The following is a 25,073-nucleotide window of genomic DNA, read 5'->3' as shown; positions in this document are numbered from 1 at the left end:
GGGAATGAGGGGGGGGGCGGTTTCTAACAACTCTCAGCACCCTTTGCAAACTACAGTTCCCAGGATTCTTGGGGAGAAGTCATGACTGTGCTGTGCTACTACTTTATAGTGGAGATGGGGCAAAGAAATCACAGCTGATGCTCATCGAACAGTTAAGCCGTCTAGCCTCTCCGCAAACAAATCAGAGTGAATGTGATTTAGCTGTGATTCCTGCACTGTAGGAGGCTAGACTAGTTGACCCGTCGGGTTCCTTCCAACTCGACAGTTCTGATTCTATGAGTGCTCAGCAAGCCAACAGCCTTCTCCTTCGAAACGAATCAGGATGGAGCTATAGTCAATAATCCGAGAGTCTGGAAGCGCCCTTAGCCTCTGGCGAATTTTCTCCAAAATTTCTGTGAAATGGGCAGGAGCCAGATTGACAGTCGGGATTTGTCAATGAGGCTGGATGGTGATGGGAGGAGGAGGAAATTATGTCATCCTCGGGAAGAACAGGAGTGCGCGAAACGGGTGGGGGTGGCGACGGCCCCAAAGCGCGCTTTAAAACGCTTCGCTCGCCCTTCCCGGGGCTGATGGGGCGCAAGGAACAGCTCCTCTCCAAGAGAGACGCTTCACTTTGCGCACTTGTTTCCAGTCCTTCTCCTCTCCTCACCCCGCCCCGGGAGCTGTGGCAGGAGAGATCGGCTTCCAGGTAAATCCCGCTGTCTCCCCTCCTTTTCCCAACGGAGATGCTCTCCTCTGGCGTAGAGGGCGGCTGCCCTTGCCCTTCCCACTTCCACCAGCGCAAAAGCACCTCCGGCTTATGTCCCTGGGCCTGCGCCTCCTACTATTAAGGGATGCGGTTGGGGGACAATTCAGACGACTGTCACGTCCCTTCGGCTTTTTACACTTCGGTTGTAGGCTGCGATCCTAGAGGCGCTTAAGGCTGTAATCCTGTACATATTGCCCCAGGAGGCAATATCTCACTGAAATAAGGAACTGACGTTATGGGAGTCCTTACGGGAGACCTATGGGAGACCTTACGGGAGTAAGTGAAATCAGTAGGGTTTACTTCAGAGTAGGCGTGTTAGGCTTGAGCCTGGTGACTTTCGGTGTTGACGAGGACAGGATCGGGATCAGTGCAGGCGGCTTGTTTTAAAGGAGCGCGTCTGTAAAAAGAAAAGGAGCAAACGCGTTCACACGGGATTGCGCGTCTTTGGGTGAGGAAATCGAAGAACTGGATGGAATGCGGCTCCTAGGAGTCCCTCAGGGACCCGGTGAGAGCAGCTTAGTTGGCTTCGGGACCGCGGTTGAGGAGCCTACAAGCCACGGTGGCGGAACGGGGCGCATCTAGAACAGGACGTTTGAGGATCGCAGCACAGCGCGCTTCTAGGATCGCAAAGGCGAGCCGCAACGTTCCTGAGTGGGCTTGGGGATTTCACGGCCGCGACTTTTGGGGATTATTGGAAATCCTGCAAAAATGTTCTTCCGCCAGTATACTATGTGCTAAAATTGGTCAGTACGAGTGTATGTGGAAATGTGTGTGCGCGCAGGGGGTGACATCACAGATAGCTCCTCAGGTGTTTTTTGGGTGGGGTGGCGGAGAATAAGAAAATAAAAATATATTAGTGTGCCTATGCACCTACATATTCACACACAGGGTTCTTTGTCAGATGAACACGAACGTCTTGTCTAATCTGAAGACGGAGTTGCTGCCAGTAGCCAATAACCACCCCTAGTCCCCCCTCCCAAATATTGCTTCCTTAGCAATAGTAATCGACAATCCTGTCGCGGGGAGTTCCGCGGAGCAACCCGAGACAGTCGCCGGGACTGGGAACGCGCACAATTCCTCTCCGCTTGCTTTGAACCTGCCCAGCGTCTGTTTAGCAGTGGGACGGCGGCGGCGTTGTCGTTTCCTCCTATTCTCTCCCTTTCCTCGTGGGTTTTGGTGTTTTTTTTAATCTCCGCGGTCTCTTTAAATCTCCGCTTGTTTTGGCACCCGCGCTCTTCTCCCCCCGCCCGCCGCCGCCTCTGTTTCTTTGCTGCCTTTCAATCTCTGCGTGAGCAAAAGGGCTTCCTCTGCAGGGAAGGAAGGGAAATGCCTGCCGGCCGGAGCAGCAGCAACAGCAGCAGGGGGAGACCAGCAAGAGCAGCAGCAGCAGCAGCCCTGGGCATCGCACGGCGCGCAGCGACCAAGGACCGTCCACTTGCAGCGAGCTGAGAGCGGCGATGGGGCAGGGCCACCACGGCTCCCCGAGGCACTGATCCCCCCCCCCACCCAATCCAAGAGGCTCCGTCCGGACACTTTTGGAGACAGAGGGAGAGAGATTTCTGCTGTTGCAACTCGCGTCTCTTTCTCTCCTCGCATCCCCTCCCGTCGCTTGCAACTTGGCTGGAGAGATCTCCTCCCCGCCCCCTTTCCCCAGTCCCTCCATGCCCCGACCTGAACTTTAGCAGCCCGGGGGCTCCGGCTTAGGGAGCAACCCTGAGCGCCTGCCAGGCGGAGAACATGATTTGAAGCCGGGGAGGCGGCCAAGAGGGACGCAGCGAGTCGAGCGCTTTGGCGGAGACTCCGGAAGATGAGCCACGCAGGTAAGGACCTGGAACGCGACCCGGAGAGGAGAAGGGGCTCCCGAGGGCGACCCCGGCGCTTGAGGAATACTTCCTGGCCGGGCGCGAGTCGAGGAGCCCGGGGAAAACTGTGGCGGGGATCGGGGGACTCCCTTCCGAAACAGACGTGCTGAGGGACAGGGATTCCTCAAGCAGAGTTTGCCTTTTTCTCATTCCTGCGGGAGGCGTTTACTCTTCCTCTCCCACCCACCCCGCCAGGGTTATATCCGATCGATCGATCGATCGATCCCGCTACCCGGTTTGGTAATCGATTCCAGTCCGTCCGTCGTTTCTTCCGCAGAATCGAGAGAGGGGAGGGTCGGCGAGAGCGGAGCTGACTCTCTTGCCCTGGCGAGGAAGGACCCGCTTCCCTTCTCCGCCCGCGCCCCGGGCGCGCACACAAGAGCGGGAAGCGGAGCCTCGCCAGGTCCCCCGAGTCCTCCGCGCCCGAAGTGTCCTCTTCTTAACGACCTGCTAATTTTATGGAGCTGAGAGTTTGTGGTTCTCTGGGGACTTTCCCCTTCCCAGCCTGGGCTGGACAGACACGCACCAGGCGTCTAGAGCGCGTCCAGCTCCCCAACCCAAAGATTTTTTGGAACTGCAGTTTGCTAGAGGTGCTGGGAATTATAGCTCTGTGAGGGGAGGAACTAAAGTTCCCAGGATTCGTGTGTGTGTGTGTGTGTGTGTGTGTGGAGTGGTGTGTGCTTGGCCATCTTCCCAAGCTGACCCGCCAGAGGGATGATGGGCTCCCCGGGCTCCGTCTCTGACCCGAAGGATCGGCTGTGCCAACTTCCCCCCCTATTTTCTCTTCCTCTCCACACAACCCGGTTGAACGGATCTCTCCGCGGCTGGCACAGCCCTGCCGGTCCGGCGAGGAGCCAGCAGCTTTGGAGGACCCGGGTGACACACAGTGCGCTGTTTGTTATGCTGAGGCTGTCTCGCTGCAGTTTGTGTATGTGTGTGTGTGCGTTGCAGTGCGCCCGGGGAGCGCATTCGCGGCGGAGGTTAATTGGGGAGTGGGGTGGCGCTTCCTTTGCACTCGCCGGCCTTGGGCAGGCTCCGCAGAGCGAAAGAGGCTTAATCGACGCGGGAGGAAGGCAGGCAGGCAAAAGGTTAAAACTGCCCATGTGAACGAGTTTTTCCAATGCGTGGGAACGAGGAGCAAGCTCTTGCACTCAAGTCCTCTTTGCGAGCTTTCCGTGGGTAGCCGCTTGGCCGCTGCCAGAAACAGGATGTTGGGCTGGCTGGGCCTCCGGCCTGATCCAGCAGGGGCTCTTCTTCTGTGGCCTTCCAGATGTAGATGGTCTCCCTTGGTAGAGCATGAGACTCTTAGTCTCAGGGTTGTGGGTTCAAGTCATGTTTTGCTGCATTGCAGGGAGTTGGACTGGATGACCCTTGTGGTCCCTTCCAACTCTATAATTCTATGAAGAAAGGAATTGGTTGCCAATGCTGACTTGGTGTTGATGGGAGGTGGACTCCCCACAACATTTGGAGGGCCAAAGTGCCATATTGCAATAGCCAGGATTCAAAGATCAATTGCCTCTTATTATTTCTCTGGTTTTCATCACTTGACCCATTCTGACTTGGGCCCTTTCCAGCAGAGGGCAACACTATGATTATTGCAATACCTACACCATTTGCTGCTTCTGTGATATGTAGGAAGCTGCTTTGTACCGAGTCAGACCTAGCTCTGTGTTGCCTACTCTGACTGGCAGTGACTCTCCAGGGTCGCAGGCAGGGAGCTTTTCCCAGCCCTGCCTGGGGATGCCGCAAATTGAACCTGGGACTGTGAAAGAGCCTCACGAACCAAAGAGAATGCATGGAGTCTGTGTGTGAAGCAGATGTTCTACCATTGAGCAATATAGTACAGTGGTACCTCAGGTTAAGTACTTAATTCGTTCCGGAAGACTGTTCTTAACCTGAAGCACCACTTTAGCTAATGGGGCCTCCTCCTGCTGCTGCTGTTCTCATCCTGAAGCAAAGTTCTTAACCTGAAGCACTATTTCTGGGTTAGAGGAGTCTGTAACCTAAAGCATATGTAACCCGAGGTACCACTGTACTCCCCATAAGGTCCTTCCTTAAGTTATGATTGCAGGTCTTGCTTGCTCCCCTTCCCACTTCCAAATGCTTTTCTGTGTGGCACCTGATAGATTGATGATAATACATCCCTGAGGAAATGTCGGATCGACTGCCAGTGGGGGGGGGGGGCAGGGGGGAAAGGCAGCGCTTCCATAGGATTCATGCTGCAGGGATTCCCCCCAGCAGTGTTGCCCATAAGACTGAGTTATGAAGTTATTGCAGCTATTTCAATCATCGGTGTGAAAGCGGAACAAAAAATGATAGTTCTAGGATTTTGAGTAAAAGACCTTTATCCTCCAGAGTAGAAATAATTGGCTAGAGAGGCTTTCCTTGAAGACAGGCTCCTCCAAGAACCTCTTAACCTTTGCCATAATTGGTGGTGTTTGTGCGTGTATGTTCCCCAAGATGAGATCCAGGAAAGGAGACTGTAGAATATGTTCAGGGGAAAGAAACTGCAGCATACAGACAAAGAGAAAAAAGTAATCTCTGAAATATTAAGATCAACTTAGTAACTGATGGAATTTCTCTGTAGCAGAACCCAATTGCTGCTTGTGATAGCTATTGCTATTTTTTAAAAAACAAACCTGTTCTGGCTGCTCTCAAAGCAGGGATGGGAAACATGTGGACTTTGGTAGACTACAACTCCTATCATCTCTGACTACTGGCCTTGCTAGCTGGGGCTTATGGGAGATTCATCCCTGTCTTTAGTTGTTCGTGCTTTTGTATTGGGGGAATGGGAGATGCTCTCAATTGCCACACTTTTGTGGGTGCTTGCTTTGGTTTATGCAAGATATACCTTAAAAGGGAAGGGCGGAGCTCAGTGACAGAAGGTTTGTCTGCAGAAGTCCTAAGCTCAGTCCCCAGCATCTCCGGGTAAGACAGGGAGAGACTCCTGCCCTGATAGCCTGGAGAGCTGCTGTCAGTCAGTGTGGAAAATACTGGGCTAGATGGACCAATCATCTGACTGGGTATAAGGCAGCTTCCTATGTTCCTATATGCAAAGTCATTGTCCTTTATTGGCTTGAGATGGGAAGAGCTTTTGGGCATAGTTCCTTCTCTTTCCTTGAAGCTTATGTCATGGGCTCAGGTACTTTTGTCTTTCAACTTGCACCCTCCCTCCCGTTCTCCAAACCATCCTGCCACTTTTGCTTGACTTTGATTCAGTCTCCAGATAGTCAACACTTTTTTTTCTTTTTCTTTTTAAATGCTTCATTGTGCTCTGAAGGAAATGGATCGAAATTTGCCTTGCCTTTCTGCAATGCTTTGAATGGCAACCATAGGGGAATGACTGAATGCAAACAAAGGCGGGAGTAGATAACCTTCAGATATGTGACAGGTGCTGAATTCTAAGGCTTGATGATTTTCAGAATAGAGTTTTACAGCAGGGGCAGACATACTTCTGGCTTGCAAGATTTCCTTTTTTTTTTTAGTAGAACAACAGTGTTTTAGTTAGATCATGCCCATAGTAGACACGTATTCTCAGATATCTGTCCATCTCATGAACAGCTGATCAGTATGATTGTTGAGCATCTTACTAGCATTATCTGGGCAGGGTCCCAGCAGGGAATCACATGGGCTTGTGGGGGGGCGGGGGGAGAGGGAGAGAAGGCTTCTAAATAGATGGACCTAGCTGGATCGAGGTAATTGAACTTTGGGCGCTCAGATTTGAGTCAGCCACTGTCACTTCCTACACGCTGGGCCAGGTCCTATCCTCTCATGCCAATGTCTGCCAGATATTACTTTACTGAATTACATATATGGGTGATAACAAAACTTATACAGTAAAAATTCTGACCTATTGATTGGGCATCCCAGTAGCTCTGGGCTACTGGTTTCATCTGGTGAGGTGGAGGGGGAGTAATTTGAATTATTACATTGTAGTTCATTTTATCTATGCAAAGTGACTCCCTGCTCTGACATTCCTGTCCAAATTCCCCATAAAATTTTACAGTAAAGCCGTTACTCTCTTCTTCTTTTTTTAATGCTTGGCCAAATCTTTCAAATGAGTATTTAGGAACAAAGCAGAAAATTAAACTCGAGATTGACCAAAGGATCTTTGACATGAGTGGAACACTTTCCGTTTTTTAAAAATAGTAGAATGAAATAGGCAGAAGAACCATTGATTGCATGTAAGAAAGAGAGAGGGGGACAAATTAGTCTTCTTTCTTTGGCAATCACTTGTAGCCGAGTAAGATTGTCTTCCATAAACACGGTTTTAACAATGAGTCCTTAAGTGACTGTGGAGGCCAATTCTGGATCCACACGTCCTTCCACAGTGGGGACATTGGTTTCCGGGCGGGAGATGTTCACGGTGCGGATTTGCCAAGCGTGCCTTCCTCTTTAGCACGTTTCTCCCTTGCGTCCTGAGTTTGAGTGTCTTTAAAGCCCATGACACCTTTGGTAAAGGCTGTTCTCCAACTGGAGTGCTCGCAGGTCAGTGTTTCCCAGTTGTCAGTGTTTATACTAATTGGTATAAACATATTAGTAGCCACCCATCCATCTATCCATCCATTCTTATGTCCCAACGCCATCCATCTGCTAAACCAAACTAGGGTTCACAATTGTGCAGGAGTTGCTGCAGTTTATCTTGGACTTGAGAACTGTCATTAGAATACACTGCTAAGAATACACTGTTAAGAACCCACCTCCCCTTAGCAGCCAGAAACATCATAGCCAGACACTGGAGAGACCTGTTAGGAGTAAGCATGGACCAATGGTATCAAAGAGTATGGGAAACAGCCTTATTAGAAAAACTAACCAATAAACTGAAACTGACACGGGGACAAATAGAAGAAGATGCCTTCACCCCAATTTGGTTCCCCTTTATCACATATACAGCCCAACAAGACAACAAGAATTACATGACAGCGTACAAATTAATCTGGCTAACCTGATTCAAAAATACACACTCACACCCCACTCACATACAAAAACAATTCTCACTACAGCCAACCAACCACACCCTAAGCCACCCCCGGCCTCTCTCACCACCAAGGAAATACAAGTGAATAGCACTGACACAACCCCCCCACAAGTAGAATAATAGAAGCGTAACCACCCCACTCACCATTCTCTCCCCCCCCTTTTGTTTTTTCCCTTCTTCCTAATTGTTTAAACCAATTCATGAACCAAGAACTTATACATTGACCACTAATAAGGAAACATATGTTGCAGATATTTTTCCACATTTATTATGCTATTTTTATCATATACAAATGACATGAGAAAACTTGGTATACTTATTTGTATAACATTATTCTTGTCTCTAAAACCCAATACAAAAAAATTAGATATAGAACACACTGTTAAGTTTTCATGTTGGGCCAATAATAAACTATATTTCTAACAACTGGGATTCCTTTTTCCTTTTATTTTTTGCTGGTCAGTGGTGCTACCCTAGTTTTTGTGCTTGTTTCACAACTGCACCTGCCAAACAGTCACTAACAGTAGCTTTCCTAAAGTTTCCCTAAACTGGATTAAGTGGATCTAGTTAAAAAGAGCTTTTCATAATTATGGCATCACCACAAAGAAGGACTTGCCGTTATGGTTGCCAAGGTAGCCTTGAGTCGTGCTGGCACAGAAGAAATGCCTCCACTGAAGATCTAAGGGATCAAAATGTATTATTCATTTATTCTTCTTCACTGCTCTTCCCTTGTGGACTTTACAGCAGGTTTTTCTGGAGGTCTACCATCTAGGAAGCTTATAAAGCCAGTCCACCCCCTGACTAATTCCGTTAGTGTTATTCACACCATTTTAGATGCCTTCTACATTATTTAGATGCACAATTTGTTTTGAGGCAAAATCCAATAGCATTTTTTGTTTTGTTTTGGTAGAACTGTCATCATGAGGAACTGCATTAGTCATATTTAAACTCTCTTCATTTCACCTGAGGGAAAACTTCTACGTTCACTTTGTTTTTGTTTTGCTTTAGGTAAAAATCCTGTGATATCTCTCAAGGTCCATCTAATATCTACTTCTAGACATTATGAGGGAACCATGGGTACCACAGCAGCCTCTAGTGAGACACTTAGGCTTGGCCTAAGTCAATTTCCTCTCTGAAGCAAGGGACGTGTTGCCCCTCCCATGCATTTTACAGAAACTAATAAGATTTGCAGCTGAATTTTACTTCAGCACTGCTATTGGGGCAGGATCTTCCACTGAACCTGAGGACAGCAAGCTAGCTAAGGGGTTCAGGACAGGTTCCCAGGTGTGTGTGTGTGTGCGCACACACACATAAACAATATTCCTTTGCCACTGCTCACTGTACCACCACCACCTGCTGCCTGAGGTGACTGCTTCACTCTGCCCTATAGCAGGGCCAGGCCTGCTTGGATTTTAATGGCCTTTCAAGACCAACTCCTCTAGATGCCATGGGATGAAGGTGGGCTCCTTTAGACGATAATGTGTAGCGTTTCTCTTCAGAATACGGAAAGCCAGCCCTGCTGTACTTGCAGGCCTTCCTACTCATTTCGCTGATTGGGGCCTAGAGCTTCTACTCCAAAGTACTGCACTAATGGTGCCACTGGCAGCCACATCTCTCCTCCCTGAATCCTTCCAGTAAAGGAAGTTTAGTACAGAATGTGATGAAGTCTGCTAAGTTTCGCCACTCTCAGCAGCAGGAGTGGGGAACTTCAAGCCTGAGGGCCAAATGTAGCCCTCCAAGCAGAGGCGGTTTTAGCGTGGCATGACTGGCGCAGTCACAGTGGACGCTTCCCAGCAGGGATCGCCAAAACAATGCTGTAGAACAGAGCGTGAGAGACAGGGTGCGCTAAATTTTAGTGTTGCACAGGGCGCTACCAAGATATGAAAGCCCAAAGTTTGCCACTTCTCTCCATCTAGCTACTTCCCCTCTCCACAGGCCACATCCCTTACTTCACACGCCAACTATTTTTGTCTGGAATATGTTTTTGAACTCTAACAATGTCTCTCGCTTCCATGAGTGGAGGATACAGATGGGTGTGTGAATGTGTGTAAAAAGTAAGCCCACTGTACAAAGGGGGAATTATCATTCATTGCTCTACCTCCTTTGGCCTCTGGCCCTCAGAAAGTTACCCAGAAGGCAATGCAGCTCTCAGGCTGAGAAAGGTTCCCCAACCCTTGTCAGAGTCGGATTTAGGGCAGTGTGATCACAACTATGATGTAGTGAACTGAGCAGAATGGAAGGTAAACGATGAGGGATGCCTCACTGCTGAATTTTGGTGCCGCTGAAATTTGAAATACCAAAGTCTGCCCTGTCCCTGTTCTTCAGAAAGCACGCTGAGCAGTGGCGGTGAAATTCTGAGGAAGCAATGGTGGCTGAAGTTGCTGGGGAGGTGTGGGGCTACGGCTTGCACACACATCCCTCTTAATCGTGATACCTAGTTTGGACCTCATATATAGACACAACTCATGAAAAAGAGTGAAACCCCAGGGGTGTGAAATCCATGACGTCTTGAAATTATTTACAGTTTCATTCCGCAATACCGTTGATGACAGCTCAGATGGTTTATAACGTCAGCGGAGCTCCTCTTGCTGGAATTATTTCCTTGTAAATCACTCCAACCCATCAATTTAACAATCTCTATAACATATGGGAATCAGGTCACAAAGCATATGCTCCAGATTTATCTAAATTCTGAGAGAAAAAATGATAATATGGCTTATCAGCACAGCCCTATTAAACTGTGGTTTATTGGGTGGTTAAGATAGCCTGAGGAGCAGAAATTAGCATTTGTAGACTTCATCTCAGTGCAGCACTTCTGAAATGAGCTAAAATAAATGAGGATAAAAAAATATTCATCTTTTATTATTATAGTCAGTAATAGTGGATTGCCAAGCCTTTGGTTTTAGCTTTACTGATCGTGTTAGGAAATTGCTGAAGGTCTTGGTGGACCACGTAATGGCTTTTATGCCTGTTGTAATGCCCTGTGCTAGATGCTGTATGCTTTTTAATTGTATTTTTATTGCTTCTTTTATTTCTTGTATATTGTATTTTATTGTATTACAATTTGAATTCTGCAGAATTCAGATTGCAATGCAGTAAAATACAATAGAAGAAATAAAAGAAGCAATGAGAATGCAATTAAAATCAATATGAATATTTGATGCAATGGATGTGCCATCTCCCGTCTTCAACCGTAAATCCACAGACATGCCATAGATCACCTGAATGAAGCTCACGTACTACTGGTGGTCCACAGACCATAGTCTGGGAACTCCTGCTGCAGACCATTGCTGGTTCCAGGTGGTTTGGGTGTGGCATTGGGCATGGTGTCCTCACAGTGGGTGCTTCCTCTGTCTGAGAGAGGATGCTGCTCTGTCTCCTCACTGTTTACATGCTCAGAAAGGGCAGGCGAGAGGAGGAGCAAAGCCAGAGGTTAGCAGTAGTCGCCCTGTAGGTGTGAGTTGTTTGGCAGATTCCTAGTGCATTGGCAGGTGACTACCCCTGATGCCAGCCCTACTAAAGGCCCATGACTTTTAATGGGACTTAAAGGTAAAGGGACCCCGACAATGAAGTCCAGTCGCCAACAACTCTGGGGTTGCGTTGCTCTTCTCACTTTAAAGGCCAAGGGAGCCGGCGTTTGTCCACTTCCGCAGGCAGTTTTTTTCCAGGTCATGTGGCCAGCATGACTAAGCTGCTTCTGGCGAAACCAGAGCAGTGCACGGAAACGCCGTTTACCTTTCCACCGGAGCGGTACCTATTTATCTACTTGCACTTTGATATGCTTTCAAACTGCTAGGTTGGCAGGAGCAGGGACCAAGCAACGGGAGCTCACCCCGCCGTGGGGATTCGAACCACTGACCTTTCAATCAGCAAGCCCAAGTGGCACAGTGGTTTAACCCACAGCGGCAGCCACTGGGACTTAGTCACATCTTAATTTTTATGGATTGTGCCTATGCGTAGTAATTCAGAGACTCTTTGGTTCTAATGTCTCTATAAACCACCCACAGGAACAAATTGAATATGTTAGCCCATTTGGAGTGGACCTTTGGTTTGGGATCATAGGGAGAGGTACAGACTTAAGTCAATGTGACTCAAGTATTCCTAATAATGCACTTGATTGCAGCTATAGTCTTTAGGATCATAGAATCATAGAATTGTACAGTTAGGTCATCTAGTCCAATCCCCACCTCCCCTGCAATGCAGGAATCTCAGCTAAAGCATCTGTAGCGAATCCTCCCAATTAATACCACCCATTAATAATGCAGCGGATCTACTCCTGCTAACTGCCCCCAATTAATTATACTGCACCCACCTCAAGGTACACCAATTACACAAATTTCTACAATTTACCACAGATTGTCTAGTGGGGGACTTGTGTGAGGGAAAACTTGATGATTAGAGTCTTAGGCAGAAAATAATCAAACAAATAGGAAAAGTTTTATTAAACAACAACAAAAAGCTTTATGAAACAAAGTGGATCAGGAAATGCGTTCCTTCAGGTAGAAGTTACCTTGTTTACTTTAACTAACTCTAAGATGTTTCAGGCTTAAATGCAACACTATAGGCACAGCTCTTCTTAAACTTCAGTTACTGAAAATCTGTTGTTACAATTCAGGTGGTAGATGTTCAGTTTTCTGGAATAGATGGTAAAATGCTCAATTCAGTTTCTGTCACTTAGATACTACAATTAAATATTTTCAGCACCATACTGCTTCCTTCACAACTTAATACTTTGGTTCATGAGTGAGGGGCACTTCTCCGCAGTTACCCACTCTCTTCACAATCCCACACCTGAGGTGTTCCAAATGGTATAACTCAGAACCATTTATCCGTATTTTACTCCCTATCTCCCAATCTGAAACCTTTCTAAACATCTCAAATCAAATCCTATCCCTCTTCTCAAATCCAGCCCTATATCTCATCTTAAATGCAGCCCTATCTAACTCTCTCCCTCAGAAACTGCTCCATTTATCCCCCCCCCCCAAAGTGCTGTACCTCCCCCTCTGTGGCTAGCTGACTCTGTAGCCCATCAGCGAGAGGTTCCAGCACTCTGGTCTCCACCAGAGTGGAGGGGGACTGCATCACCAGACTCTAGTCCGGCTTTCATGTCTGTCACAGCATCTATGACAGATGGCCATCCAACCTCTGCTTAAAAACCTCCAAGGAAGGAGAGCCCACAACCTCCTAAGGGAGTCCACTGTCAAACAATCCTTACTGCCATAAAGTTCTTCCTGATGTTTATTCTTGTAACTTGAAGCCATTGGTTCAAGTGCTGCCCTCCAGAGCAGGAGAAAACAAGGTTGTTCCCTCTTCCATGTGACAGATAGATGTAAGAGGTTGCTCTTTTTATGATTTATAGAGTGGTGGTTTTCCAACTGTGTTCCAGGTTTACCTGAAAGACAACTTGCCCAATGGCACTGGAACTTCCCATACAATGCGTAGCCACAACAGTCATACTGGGGTTGGTTCCTAGGGCACATTTTCAAGATGAATCAAGCACTATGCAAAGGCAATTGACTTGTGGATATCCTGAAAGTGATTGCATTTGTGATGATTGAGCAGCTCTGTTCTCCTAAAGTCCCGTGTACTTTCCCTCTGCTGTGTTTCCACATTCAGAATGACACAAACAGGGTTTGCATTCTGAGATATGACTACTTTAGAGTCCGGGCACTGCTTTGCAGATCTGTTCCTTGCATAATTGTGCAGATCCATGATGTGAATTTGTGCAACAGAGGTTTTACCACCATGGGCTTATGTACGCTTAACTTTTGCCCTACACTTCCTAGGCAAAGGCCCACACTTTAAAGTACTGGGTCCAAGTGCCTTTTTATTTATTTTTTTGTTTTGCTCCAGTGCTTTCCCCATGAAAACCCACTCTTTAAGACTGAATCAGAACAAATAGCAATTCAGGTTTTCCATGAATTGCTGTTTGCACCAATGCAGCAGTAAAAGAGAGAGTTTTCATGGGGAAAGCACCAGGACCATTTTTTTTTAAAGGGTCTGGACATCGTGCTTTAAAGCATAGACTAGAAACTTGGCACAATAGGAAGTCTGGATGAGCCCCATATGAGAAAGAATAAAGAATTAAGAGCTTAACATTACCACTTCCAGCTTTTTTTGGGGGGGGGAGGCAGGGAATTGCTTGCCTCTTCATTAGAGCATTTCTTTGCAGCTCTGAAATTGCAGTTGAATGGACTTTCCGAAAAGGGATGTAGCTCTGCTGGAACAGAGTCTCACCCAGAGGAAAGTGGACAAGCAGAGGAAGAAACAGATGCTGACAAGGAAACCTCAAACAATAAGGGGAGGAGAAACACAAGAAAAGCTGTCTGATCCAAAACAGTTTTCCATAGGTACAGGGTGTCTTTTTCTTCTCTGATCTGATCCACCCCCCTTCTCAACCCAGCAGCCCAGTGACAGATCTTTGAAACAAACAGGCATGTTTACCATTTTAAAAGCCTACATGCTTCTCGTGGTGCTGTATATTTTGCCCTTCACAAAGTCACAGTGGAAAAGCTCTGCACTGGCCAGCTGCAACGGAGGCAAAAACGTATTGGGGGTGAACTTGCCCCTGACAAAAGTGCCACTGAGATACTTTGTCCTGGGAGAGATTTTTTTTTTTTATTATTATTATTATTATTATTATTATTATTATTATTATTACTTGATTGCTTACCTTACACATGCACACCCTGATCACTGGTACTCAGAAGAAATGGGGAAGTGATTAAAATGAGCTTAGTCAATAGCAGGTCGTAACAATTAAAGATCTTGCAATCATGGGAGGATGGCACTCTTAGAAATATTAGAACATGGAATATTGGATAATGCCAGTGAGACACTGTGTGAATCTGGCTGCATATGGCTCCCCAAAGGCTTCCCTCTTTCGTACCATCTGGTTCAAACCTTTGATAAAGTTCTTGTGGCAAGCTGCTCATTTCCCATACGTCTCGTAAAGATGAGTCAAAAGCTTAAATCCTATTTGGTAATTAAAATAGTAGAATTGGAAGGGACCTCAAAGGTAATCTAATCCATCCTTCTTACTAATGCAGGAAACCTACTCTTACATCATCCCTGGTTGGTGGACATCCAGCCTCTGCCTAAAATCTTCTAGTGAAGGCAAGGCCACTGTCAACCATATGGCCAAAATCTCCTTTCTTGTCACTTGAACCTTGTTGCTTCATAAGGTAGGAACCAAATCAGTTGAGGACAAATTCACTCCATCTGGAGAAGATAGAGAAGAGGCAGCTGAGAGTCCTTTGGATATATTTAAACATGGCTGTTGTGTAGTAGATGGAGCAATTTCTACACAACTATCTTAAAAAACCTGAAGGATTACCACCTGCCCTGTCTCTTCTCCAGGTTCAACATGCTTTCCAACTCCTTACACCTTTTCTCCTTGTAGGACTTAGTCCCTAGGTTTCTAACTATCTTTGGCACACCCCTCTGGATGCATTCCAGTTCATGGATCTCTTTCCTAGACAGCAGTGCCCACTTATGTATTGGCAACTTCATCTATACATTTGTAAATTGAAAAGAGAAACAGTAATGGATAAAGGCATTGTATTCCAGCTACTGAGATCACAAAAGTTCTAGATAAATTTGTGGAGGATCCATAGCTGTTATCATCTATGACATGGGTAGGCAAACTAAGGCCCGGGGGCCGAATCCAGCCCAATCGCCTTCTAAATCCGGCCAGCGGATGGTCCAGGAATCAGTGTGTTTTTACATGAGTAGAATGTGTCCTTTTATTTAAAATGCATCTCTGGGTTATTTGTAGGGCATAGGATTTTTTTCATTCCCCACCCCCCCAAAAAAATATACTCCGGCCACCAACAAGGTCTGAGGGACAGTGGACCAACCCCCTGCTGAAAAAGGTTCCTGACCCCTGATCTATGATATCAAAATAGAACTTAGAGACAGCCTTTATGTGAAAAATGGTTACAAATGGCAAGAGAAGGCTGTTTTTTGAGCTTCCTAGAGGCATCTCTTTGGCTGCATGATCCAGCAAGGAGATGGTTGTCTTGTTGTAGATAGTTTGGGGAAAACCTTTTCCTAAAAAGTCTTCCCATAATCTATATTGTTTAAAGAAAGGGTTTTGTTTTTTTAAGGGATAGTCATGGAGAACTACCAGCCTCAGAAAGTAAGCAAAATGTGTTGGGCAAGTTGGGAGGGATTATTTCCCCTTTATTTAACCCTTTCTTCATCCCCCCCCCCCCAAGCATTACAAATCTCCTAAGCTGTTGTTATAACCACCGGTGTAGTTGTATTTAACTGAGTTGATGGGATGGAGGATTTAATGGCATGCACTCCCCAAGTGTGTTTGAACAATCAAAAGCCGTCATAAACTGGATTTTTGTTTATGTGGCATTACAGCAATGCAAGGGAAACCCACACCAAATTGTGATTTGGGATAATAAACAAGGTTCAGGAACAGCAGGAATTCTCTTGTATATCTCAAGCTGGCAGAAAGCAAACAAGTCTTGTTGTGATATCCTGCTCTGGGGTGTGGCAAAGAAAGCTACTATTCCCTCCTCTTCTGCAACTAAAACAGTCAATAGCTGCCAAGACTATCCATCATAAAGCTTTTGTGAGCACCAACAGTAACTTTAAAGCAAAAGAACGCTGCTTGCCAAGTAGACTTACCCTTATTGTGTTGCTCTTTAGAAGAAGCAAAACAACGGAAGGAATTATTTGGGGAAGGTGAACTTGTGTTGACACCATTTCCAGCCTCATGGCTTGATCACAAATATTGCCCACTTCATAGCCATTGGGAGGCGCTTCATTTAGCCAAAGTCGAGCACTTTTAAGTCCCATCACTTTCGGCGGGAAAGCAGTTCTTTAACGAAACTTAAAACGGGACTGGACCACGCCCACATTTTATTGACAATTATTCTTTATTGACTGACTTGCCACTGGAATATCTTTGGATTTGTTTGCTATGGTAGTCAGTGGAAGTAAGAGTTTTGGTTCATCAGTTGATTAAACATAATTTGTGTTCATTGTTTAAAGATAACTGTAAAAATAACCTTGCCAACAGGGTAATCTTATAGGCATGGTTCTCATGGAACACAAAGCCATGGCTTGTTTAACAAATCATGAGCTAACCACAATTCCCACGGACAGCCAAATAAGCCATGGCTTGTTTTGTAAAGGCTTGGTCCCCGTCCATCCCCCAGTGCTCTTACTACATGCCTCTGTAGCTTACTGATTGTCTGGGATGAGGGTTGGGAGTGGCCAAGTTATGGTTATGAAAGGTTGCTGAATTTGCATAAACCACAGTTAAAACAAACAAGATTTGTAACCCAACAGCCCACTATGGCTTCAGGTCATGGTTTGTTGGTAGTACGTGAACCATAGTTAAGTCTGGATAGGGTTCAGATCATCAAACAAACCACAGTTTAGTGCTGTGTATAAAACAGGTCATTGTTATCCAGGGAATGCGGCTGTCATAGTTTTATTGCCACATTCAGTCACTATCTATCTATCTATCTATCTATCTATCTATCTATATCTATAAATATAAATATGTGAACTATTAGGCTTATCTAATTTGTAACTCATTCAAATGAATATCACATAGCTTTGTTATCAAACAAAGGTGGGGTTTCCAAGCATGTGGCAAAGTATATGGCTGGGCAATTGTATTCAGCTTGGATGGGTCATAGGTTAAGAATGTAAGCAGAGCCATGTTGGATATATTGTCCAGTGTCCAGTTTCCCACAATGATCAACCATATGCCTTTTGGGGGATGTGGGCAATTTTTTCTCCACCAATCTAAACTGATGTATCAGTGACTTTGTATCTCCATATTTTAAGTAGCACTAACAACTCAGTATATATCGAAGCTTGCTAATATAGCTTTTCCTGTTCTTCCTTCCTTCTCCAGATCTTACAAAGCCACCATTAGCACCGAAGCCAAAGATTCTCAGTCATCTCGCTTCCATAGCTGCTTCCAAATTTCCTCCGTCGCTGTCAAGGTCTGGCACACTTAACAATTCAAACTCTATGTCTAGAGGTCCAAAACCACCCATTGCTCCCAAGCCAAAAATCTCTGCTGACAACGATCCATCGATTCTACAGCGATCCAGTGTTCATGCCAACAATACCTTGAACAAATGTACCAATGGAAAATTGGAGGGAGAGCTTTATGAAGGAAATCAGTGCAACAACACAGATTTCTTAGGATCAGAAGCTGATGATGAATATATAGTGATTTCTGAAGATGAATTGATTGATAAAGTTTATGACTTTGAACATGAGCAAGAATCAGCAGAGAATGAGATCTTGCACACTCCTGAGGAAGCACATGATGAAGAGGATGACTGTACCCACAGCAATGACATCGGTGATCTTGAAATAAATTTATTGGAGAACAATGAAACTGAACCATCTGAAATTCAAGCTCTTGGCAACGCTGAAGCCCTTGAAAAGGAGGATGCTTCTGAGGGTGGATATGACAAGGTGGACTGTGAAACTGATGCCAATGAGAAGAAGATGAACTGTGCAGATGAGTCTGATGAAGCACTCCAAGAACCACATCTGGTAAAGGATAATAATGAGTATAATGTGGACAGTAAGATTTTGAATGGAGATGAGGCTTTGAATGATGCCATATGTGAAGATATTATTTTACAGCATTTAGAGGTGCCAACATCATCTTCAGAGGATCAGTCACCAATTTGTGAGGCTCCAGGAGAGGAAGGTCTGTCTCAGGTTTTAGAAGAGGAGCAGTCTAATGCTGATGCAGAAATGGGCCCAATGGATAATGATGGGGATGAATCGGCCTCAAATATAGAAACAGAGTTTGCAGAGGATGCTTGTGCAAGCCTAAGCAACCCCCTTGCTAATTATTCTGAAGAAGTAGATACTGGATTAGAACTACATGAAGCTGGTCCTGATCCTGAAGAGACTTTGGGGGAGGCCACAAATGAAGCCGGTGCTGAAAAGGAGGAGGAACTAGACCCAGCGGATGAATGTGAAACAAGCGTAGAACAGGAAGAAAATACAGATGATGGCTACCAAACCACTGAGATGAAGAGCGAGGAGGAAACATCAGAGGCAGCATGTGATACAAGGGAAGACTCCAAAGAACAAAAGGATGAAGTGGTAGACACAGAGACCATGGATGACAGCTGCCAGATCATTCCCTTTGAAAAAGAGTGCAGTGAGGATGCTCCTGACTCTTCTGAAGAAGATTTGCCATTAGAAGGGACTGAAATGAACAGTGATAACCAGCCCTTCAGCCTTCAAGAAGTTAATGAGCTCGAATCTGACTCGCAGCTGGCAGAAAGATCCAAGTCAGATGTTTTACCTGGAGATCACAGCATAAGTGAGTGTGCTTTGGAAGATACACAATCAGATAACCAAATGCTTGCGGTGGATCACAGCAGTGTTGAAGATACTGCCCCAAGTACACCTGATGAAGGTACAGCTGAAGGTACCTGGCACTCCACAGGAGAACTGGATGTTTGCCACCCCGGAAAAACGGAAATAGACTCAGGCAGTGAATATGTGATTGATGGAACTTCAGCAGTCCCTGAAGTGGTGGTTGTTCCTGATAATGATGGAGAAATCAGCAGTGACTCCCTAGATGACCCATACGTATTGGGAGACAGCTTGCCTTCAGCAAATGAAATCCTCTGTGCTGGAAAAGAAATGGGGGAGGCTGGTGTCCAAGATAGTTCAAGTGATTTCAGAGAGGGAGGTGGAATGGACAGCGAAAACCACTTGCTCTCCATTGATCGGAAAAGCATTGTTACTAGAACAAGGTCCCTCTCCGGGAAAGTGCCTGGGTATGTGCCAGAAACAGTTCCAGAAGAAACAGGCCCAGACACTGAACTGCAGTCCTCAGCCACTGCTTCCACCATGTCTGAAGATGTAAGCCATAGCTTCTCTCTGTCAGAAGGAAAGACAATGGAAATGAATAGAGCCCTACCTGCAAAGCCAAGGCGCTTTGTTTTATACCCTCGATCTTTTTCAGTAGAAGGCAGAGATATCCCTGTCTCTGTATATAGAGAAAGTGAGACCTCCATGTTGGATTACAATAGAATAAACAGAGCAGAAGACCTCTCTTTGCCTTGTGTCATTGGTTCCTCGGGTAGTTTTTCCCAGAGGAATCATCTTCCATCCAGTGGGGTCTCCACCCCGTCCTCAGTTGTGGATATTCCACCTCCCTTTGAACTTGCCTGTATCACCAAGAAGCCAATAACGAAAAGTTCGCCTTCGCTTTTAATTGAGAATGACTCTCCTGATAAGTACTGCAAGAAAAAGAAGTCCTCTTTCAAGAAGTTCCTCACCTTAAAGTTCAAGAAGAAGACGGAAAATAAAGTCCATGTGGACGTTCATGTTTCTTCTTCAAGGTCCTCCTCAGAGTCTAGTTATCATGGGCCTTCCAGACTCATGGAACTCGACAGGAGGAGTTTGAGTAGCTCCCCTCAGCTGATATCACGGACCGGCAAGCTGAGGGCATCTGAGTCTCCAACTGTTCTCTTCTACAAGGACGGCAAAAGAAAAGGGACGCCCAAAACCTTTAGTAGGAGTGTGTCACGGGTGGAGTCTTTTGAGGATCGCTCCAGGCCTCCTTTCATGCCCCTTCCTTTAACTAAGCCCAGGTCTATTTCATTTCCTAATGCTGATACGTCTGACTATGAGAACATCCCAGCTATGAACTCTGATTATGAAAACATACAAATACCCCCACGAAGGCCAACCAGGGCTGGGACCTTTACTGAATTTTTTGAAGATCCTAGCAGGGCATTATCTGCCGCAAACGAGAATGACGGCTATGTGGATATGAGCAGTTTTACAGCCTTTGAGAACAACAAGCAGCAACCTACCAGCCAGGAAACTGAAAGGTATTGTAACACATATTTATGTAAGGCCTGCTAGCCTTGACCGGAGAAGCTAGGCTTCCTGTGTATTGGGAGTTGGAGGCTTATTCTCAACTTTGCTGGGCTTATCTCCCTTTTTCAGGAAATGCTCTCTATAGAAGAGTGGGAAGAATACAGTATTTTTAAAAGACATAGTATATATTTTTAAAAGCGAGTCACTAGAAAGTTTCAGTGTCCCCTAATCTAAATGCTTGGTTCGTAGATCCTCATATATGGAAGCACTAGGAAAACCAAAGCTTAGTGTTATAAGAGTTTTATAATGGTCTTATATATATAAAATAGTTGTTCATAAATGTACCAACCAAACACATACAAATATGTAAAGCACATGTCTGAAACCCACAGAAAAGTCCTGAAACCATTTTCTCTCTCCCAAAATGACCTCAAATATTTCTCTGCAAGGTTGAAGGAAATGGGAAATCTCCCCACTGTCTCTTTCCTGTCTTAAGGGCACGTTTAAGATATGCATAGGGTGTGAGCCTGTGACCTGTGATCTGGATTTAGGAAATGAGTAGTTATCATAACAAAAGAGTGGCCAGGATGCCCAGGTAATCCAATCAGGTAACCTGGCAGACAAGAAGAAACAACACACCCAGATTTCCGCACCTTCTCTGATGTATTAAGGGGGTGGTCTGGGGCTACACCCCTTCTGTGATGGATGAATGATGTTTCTGGGGGTGATCTTGGACTCCTGGGCGGGCAATTTAAAATGACTATATAAGGGCTTGCACGCATGGCGTGGGGTCCCTCCTCCTCTCCTGTGTGTGTGTGGGGGACACCCTGTTGCAACAGCTTTAATAAAGATCAGGCTTACTAGCTGCTTTGCTTCTCAATATTCTCTGGTTGGTCTCTGTTATTTTCTCCTACCGATAGAGAACCTACAAAAGGACTCTCTATGGGCTCTTGGGTACCCCATAAAGGAAAGGGAGCAGTTCCCCCCCCTCATAACAATAACAAGCCCATGCAAACTGATGTAAATATTGTCAGAACCTGTCTACACCTTCTCCCCCCTTTGTGCTGGATGATCTACTTTTTTTCTCATAACACTTACTTTAAGGAACTTCTTAACTTCTACAGAGATTAGATTGAATCTTGCTTGTTTTTATTCTGGATAATGTGTCTGCATGCTTGTTTGATTTAGATGCTGTCATTTCAGTGGGGCTTGTGGCTCATCCATTACCTGCCTCCTTAGCTCCCACACTGCATTCTACATTACCTGCTTTTATGTCACTTATTCCTATCTGCTCCTGTAAGGGTCAGTTTCGGTCCCCAAAAGTTAAAGGATTAATCTGTAGACTTCCCCCAAACTCAGCCATTACAAACTATGTGAAGTTCACTATTTTTACCAAAGTCTGTCATGATCAATGTTTGGGAGAGTTTTCGAATCATTTGAAAAACACATCCAAAGCTGTGAGATCTGAGACGTCAGTGAGGCTTTTTTCTTTCTGATCATTTGGAGAGGGGGGGGACCCCTATCTTGATCTAACCTTTAATTTCACTAGTTTTCTCTTATCAAAGCAAAGATTTCTTTTGCTTTGACATTCCATCTTAACAATCCCTCGCAGGTTTATAACTCAGAGGAAACACCAGCCAACTTGAAAGCAAATCTGTCCCCATACCAGTCAAGGCAGAAAAAGAGGAAAGGACAACTGTGTGGGAAAGAAGCATCTATTTCCTTAGCTATTATGGGCTATCCAAACTCATCATTATATTTGGTGGCAGTCAAGGCAGCCAGCCAGTGACACATGCACACACATTTCTATAAAAAAAAAGAATGGGATTTTCACTTTATTTACCATTTGTTGTACATCGCCCATAATCTTGGGTCAGAGCTTCAGTTAGCAGCTGAACTATGCACAGCTAAACTAGAACGCTTTAATACTCTGACATAATAAAGCTAGAAAGGGGAACTGCTGATCCTTAAGGCCAGTGCTTTCTTTCTAGAAAAATAGGTGCTGGTACTCACCGTGAAGGGACGCGGGTGGCGCTGTGGGTTAAACCACAGAGCCTAGGACTTGCTGATCAGAAGGTTGGCGGTTCAAATCCCTGTGACGGGGTGAGCTCCCGTTGTTCGGTCCCTCTCCTGCCAACCTAGCAGTTCGAAAGCACGTCAAAGTGCAAATAGATAAATAGGTACTGCTCCGGTGGGAAGGTAAACAGCGTTTCCGTGTGCTGCTCTGGTTCGCCAGAAGCAGCTTAGTCATGCTGGCCACATGACCTGGAAGCTGTCTGCAGACAAATGCTGGCTCCCTCGGCCACTAAAGCGAGATGAGCGCCGCAACCCCAGAGTCGGTCACGACTGGACCTAATGGTGAGGGGTCCCCTTTACCCTTTACCTTACTCACTGTGAAGTTGTTACAGTAAATGCCACTTTTTTTAACAATAACAAAAATAGGTGCCAGTACTGCGTGCCCTTGAGTGCCCCCTGAGAAAAACCACTGCTTGATGTGTTGTTGGACTCCAACTCCCATCAACCCTTGCCAGCATAGTAAATAATTAGGGATGATGGGAGTTGTAGTCTAGCAGCATCTGGAGGACCAGTTTCCACATCCATGTAACATCAAGGATCCTATATCCTTTTAAACGTGTTTGTGGAAAGGGGGTTGTTGTTTTGTTCTTGCCCTTGTTTTTATTATGCATTCTGTGGTTTTTTCTTGTATTTTTTTGCTGTGAACCACCCTGAGATTTTCAGATGAAGGGCGGTATACAAATTCAATAAATAAATAAGTACTAATAGAAGACATCATGCACATGTAGTTTATCCTTGGATGTGGGTGAAAACTGTCTTGCCTTCAAGAGCTAAATTCAAATCCTGAATTTTTTTGCATAGATTTTAACATGTTTTTCTGGGGACCTGACCAAAGAAAAATCTTAAGAATCATACTAGTTAGATTTACTTGTCAATGGATGCACCATTCTGTTTTTTCATTATTATCAGCCTGGTAGCCTTGGTTGGACAGCAGTATATTGACACAGAAATGCATTCATATCTGAACACGGACACATGGCTTTATAGGTGTTTATCTCTGGCACTTTCGGTGGTCGCATCTGGACTGAGAAAACTGATATGTCTTGTTGTTGTTGTTGTCAAGTGAAGTGCAATTTCAGAGTGTTCCTTGCAGATAAAAGTTAAAAATATTGAACAACGCAAATGGCTGTGACACATTTATGAACTTCCCATGGAAGCCTTGGTCTGTTAAGGGGAAGCCAATCAAAACTGGTTCAGGAAGTTTCAGCACAGTATTCAAGGCTGCTTCTATGTATGCCAGCACTGGTACTCTGGGAAAAATTGACAACTGCTTTTGATTTATTATTATTATTATTATTTTATAAAAAAGACTTAACAGATGAAACCAGTGCTGTTTTTTTCTTGGAGGATGCAGGGGTACGCATACCCCTAAACATTTTGTGAATCTAAGTTTGGCCTCATTGAGGGGCAGTATTTCAATATGAGTAGGAAAATGATAGTACCCCTAAACATTTTTTTAAGAAAAAAAGCACTGGATGAAACCACCCATTTCGTAAAAGAAAGACAAGAGACAATGATTTCCTCTATGGTTCTGGAAAACCCTGCTTCAATTAAAGCATTGTGGGTTGGGTCCAGACTTAGTCATGCTTAGAGTAGACCCACTGAAATCAATAAGGCCACATCCCAGTGGTAGACCATCTGCCTCATATGTAGAAGATCTCAGGTTGAGCCCCCAGTTTCTGCAGGTAGGGCTGGGATAGAACCCTGCTCGAAACCCTCAAGAGTGGTTGACAGTGTAGGCCAGTGATGGCCAAACTTGGCCCTCCAGCTGTTTTGGGACTACAATTCCCATAATCCTTGACCACTGGTCCTGTTAGCTAGGGATGATGGGAGTTGTAGCCCCAAAACAGCACTTTATATTATCCCGTTGCAAACCTTACAACATTTTGTAATGCGGCAGTGTGGAACTGGTGGCCCTCCAGATGTTGCTGGAATACAACTCCCATCGTCCCACATTTTCTTTCACTTTTCCAGATATATCCAGTTTTGTATGCAATTATGCCTAATATTGAAAGAAATTTTGTACTCTGCTTTTGTACATTGTTTTCACTTCTATACACACTTGCTTTAATATAATGCATTAACATCAGGAGGCTCGTGGGATCTTCACCTCTCCTGTAGGGTGAGGCAGTATTATAATTGGGAAATGAAGACTAAGAGAGAGAGGTTTGTCTAAGATCAACCAGCGACTTCATACTAGAGACAGAATGTGATCTGGGGACTTCCTGATTTGCACCTCAGTCTCTTACCTGCCTCTGTACTGCACCAGCTCTAGTCCTCATTACGATGGTTTTTCTGTATTGAGGTACATGAATAGAATTCAAAAAACACTAACAAATTACAACACCATTTAGATGCCTCGGAAGCCCCAGTGTTTGCAGGGGTTTATTACAACTGGCCAGAGAGAAGATTTCGTTTTTTTCTTCAGAAAAGAAAGGGGAGACAAAGGCCTTTGTGCGGGTGGGTGTGGTATATCTTGGCTAATATTTTTTAATTAGATTCCATCAAATTGATAGCGAAAGAACTCGGTAATGAAAGCATGCAAGAGATAATCTTTCCTTTCAAT

At 45.3% G+C, this 25,073-nt stretch overlaps 1 protein-coding gene across 12 annotated transcripts in view; it reads left to right on the top strand.

Moving 5' to 3' along the window:
- The first annotated feature begins 496 nt into the window (after window positions 1-496).
- FGD5 (FYVE, RhoGEF and PH domain containing 5) overlaps window positions 497-25,073 on the top strand; it is a 142,507-nt gene continuing 117,930 nt past the window's right edge. For 4 of the 12 annotated variants that reach the window (XR_014545295.1, XM_083602681.1, XM_083602677.1 and 1 more), the window contains exons 1-2: window positions 1,625-2,568; window positions 17,475-20,442. Coding sequence is in view for 10 of the 12 variants with exons in the window: in XM_083602681.1 (XP_083458807.1) it covers window positions 2,556-2,568; window positions 17,475-20,442 (2,981 nt within the window). In the remaining 2 variants the exon portion in view is untranslated. Of the gene's footprint in view, window positions 689-1,624; window positions 2,569-8,752; window positions 9,047-17,474; window positions 20,443-25,073 lie in introns of those variants that run through there. The other 8 variants (XM_083602683.1, XM_083602678.1, XM_083602684.1 and 5 more) reach the window with 8 other exon arrangements.

Source organism: Podarcis filfolensis (assembly GCF_964270895.1).
Source record: "Podarcis filfolensis genome assembly, chromosome: 2".
Lineage (NCBI taxonomy): Eukaryota > Metazoa > Chordata > Lepidosauria > Squamata > Lacertidae > Podarcis > Podarcis filfolensis.
Note: the sequence above shows the minus strand (reverse complement) of the source record. Positions and strands in the feature narration are given on the sequence as shown.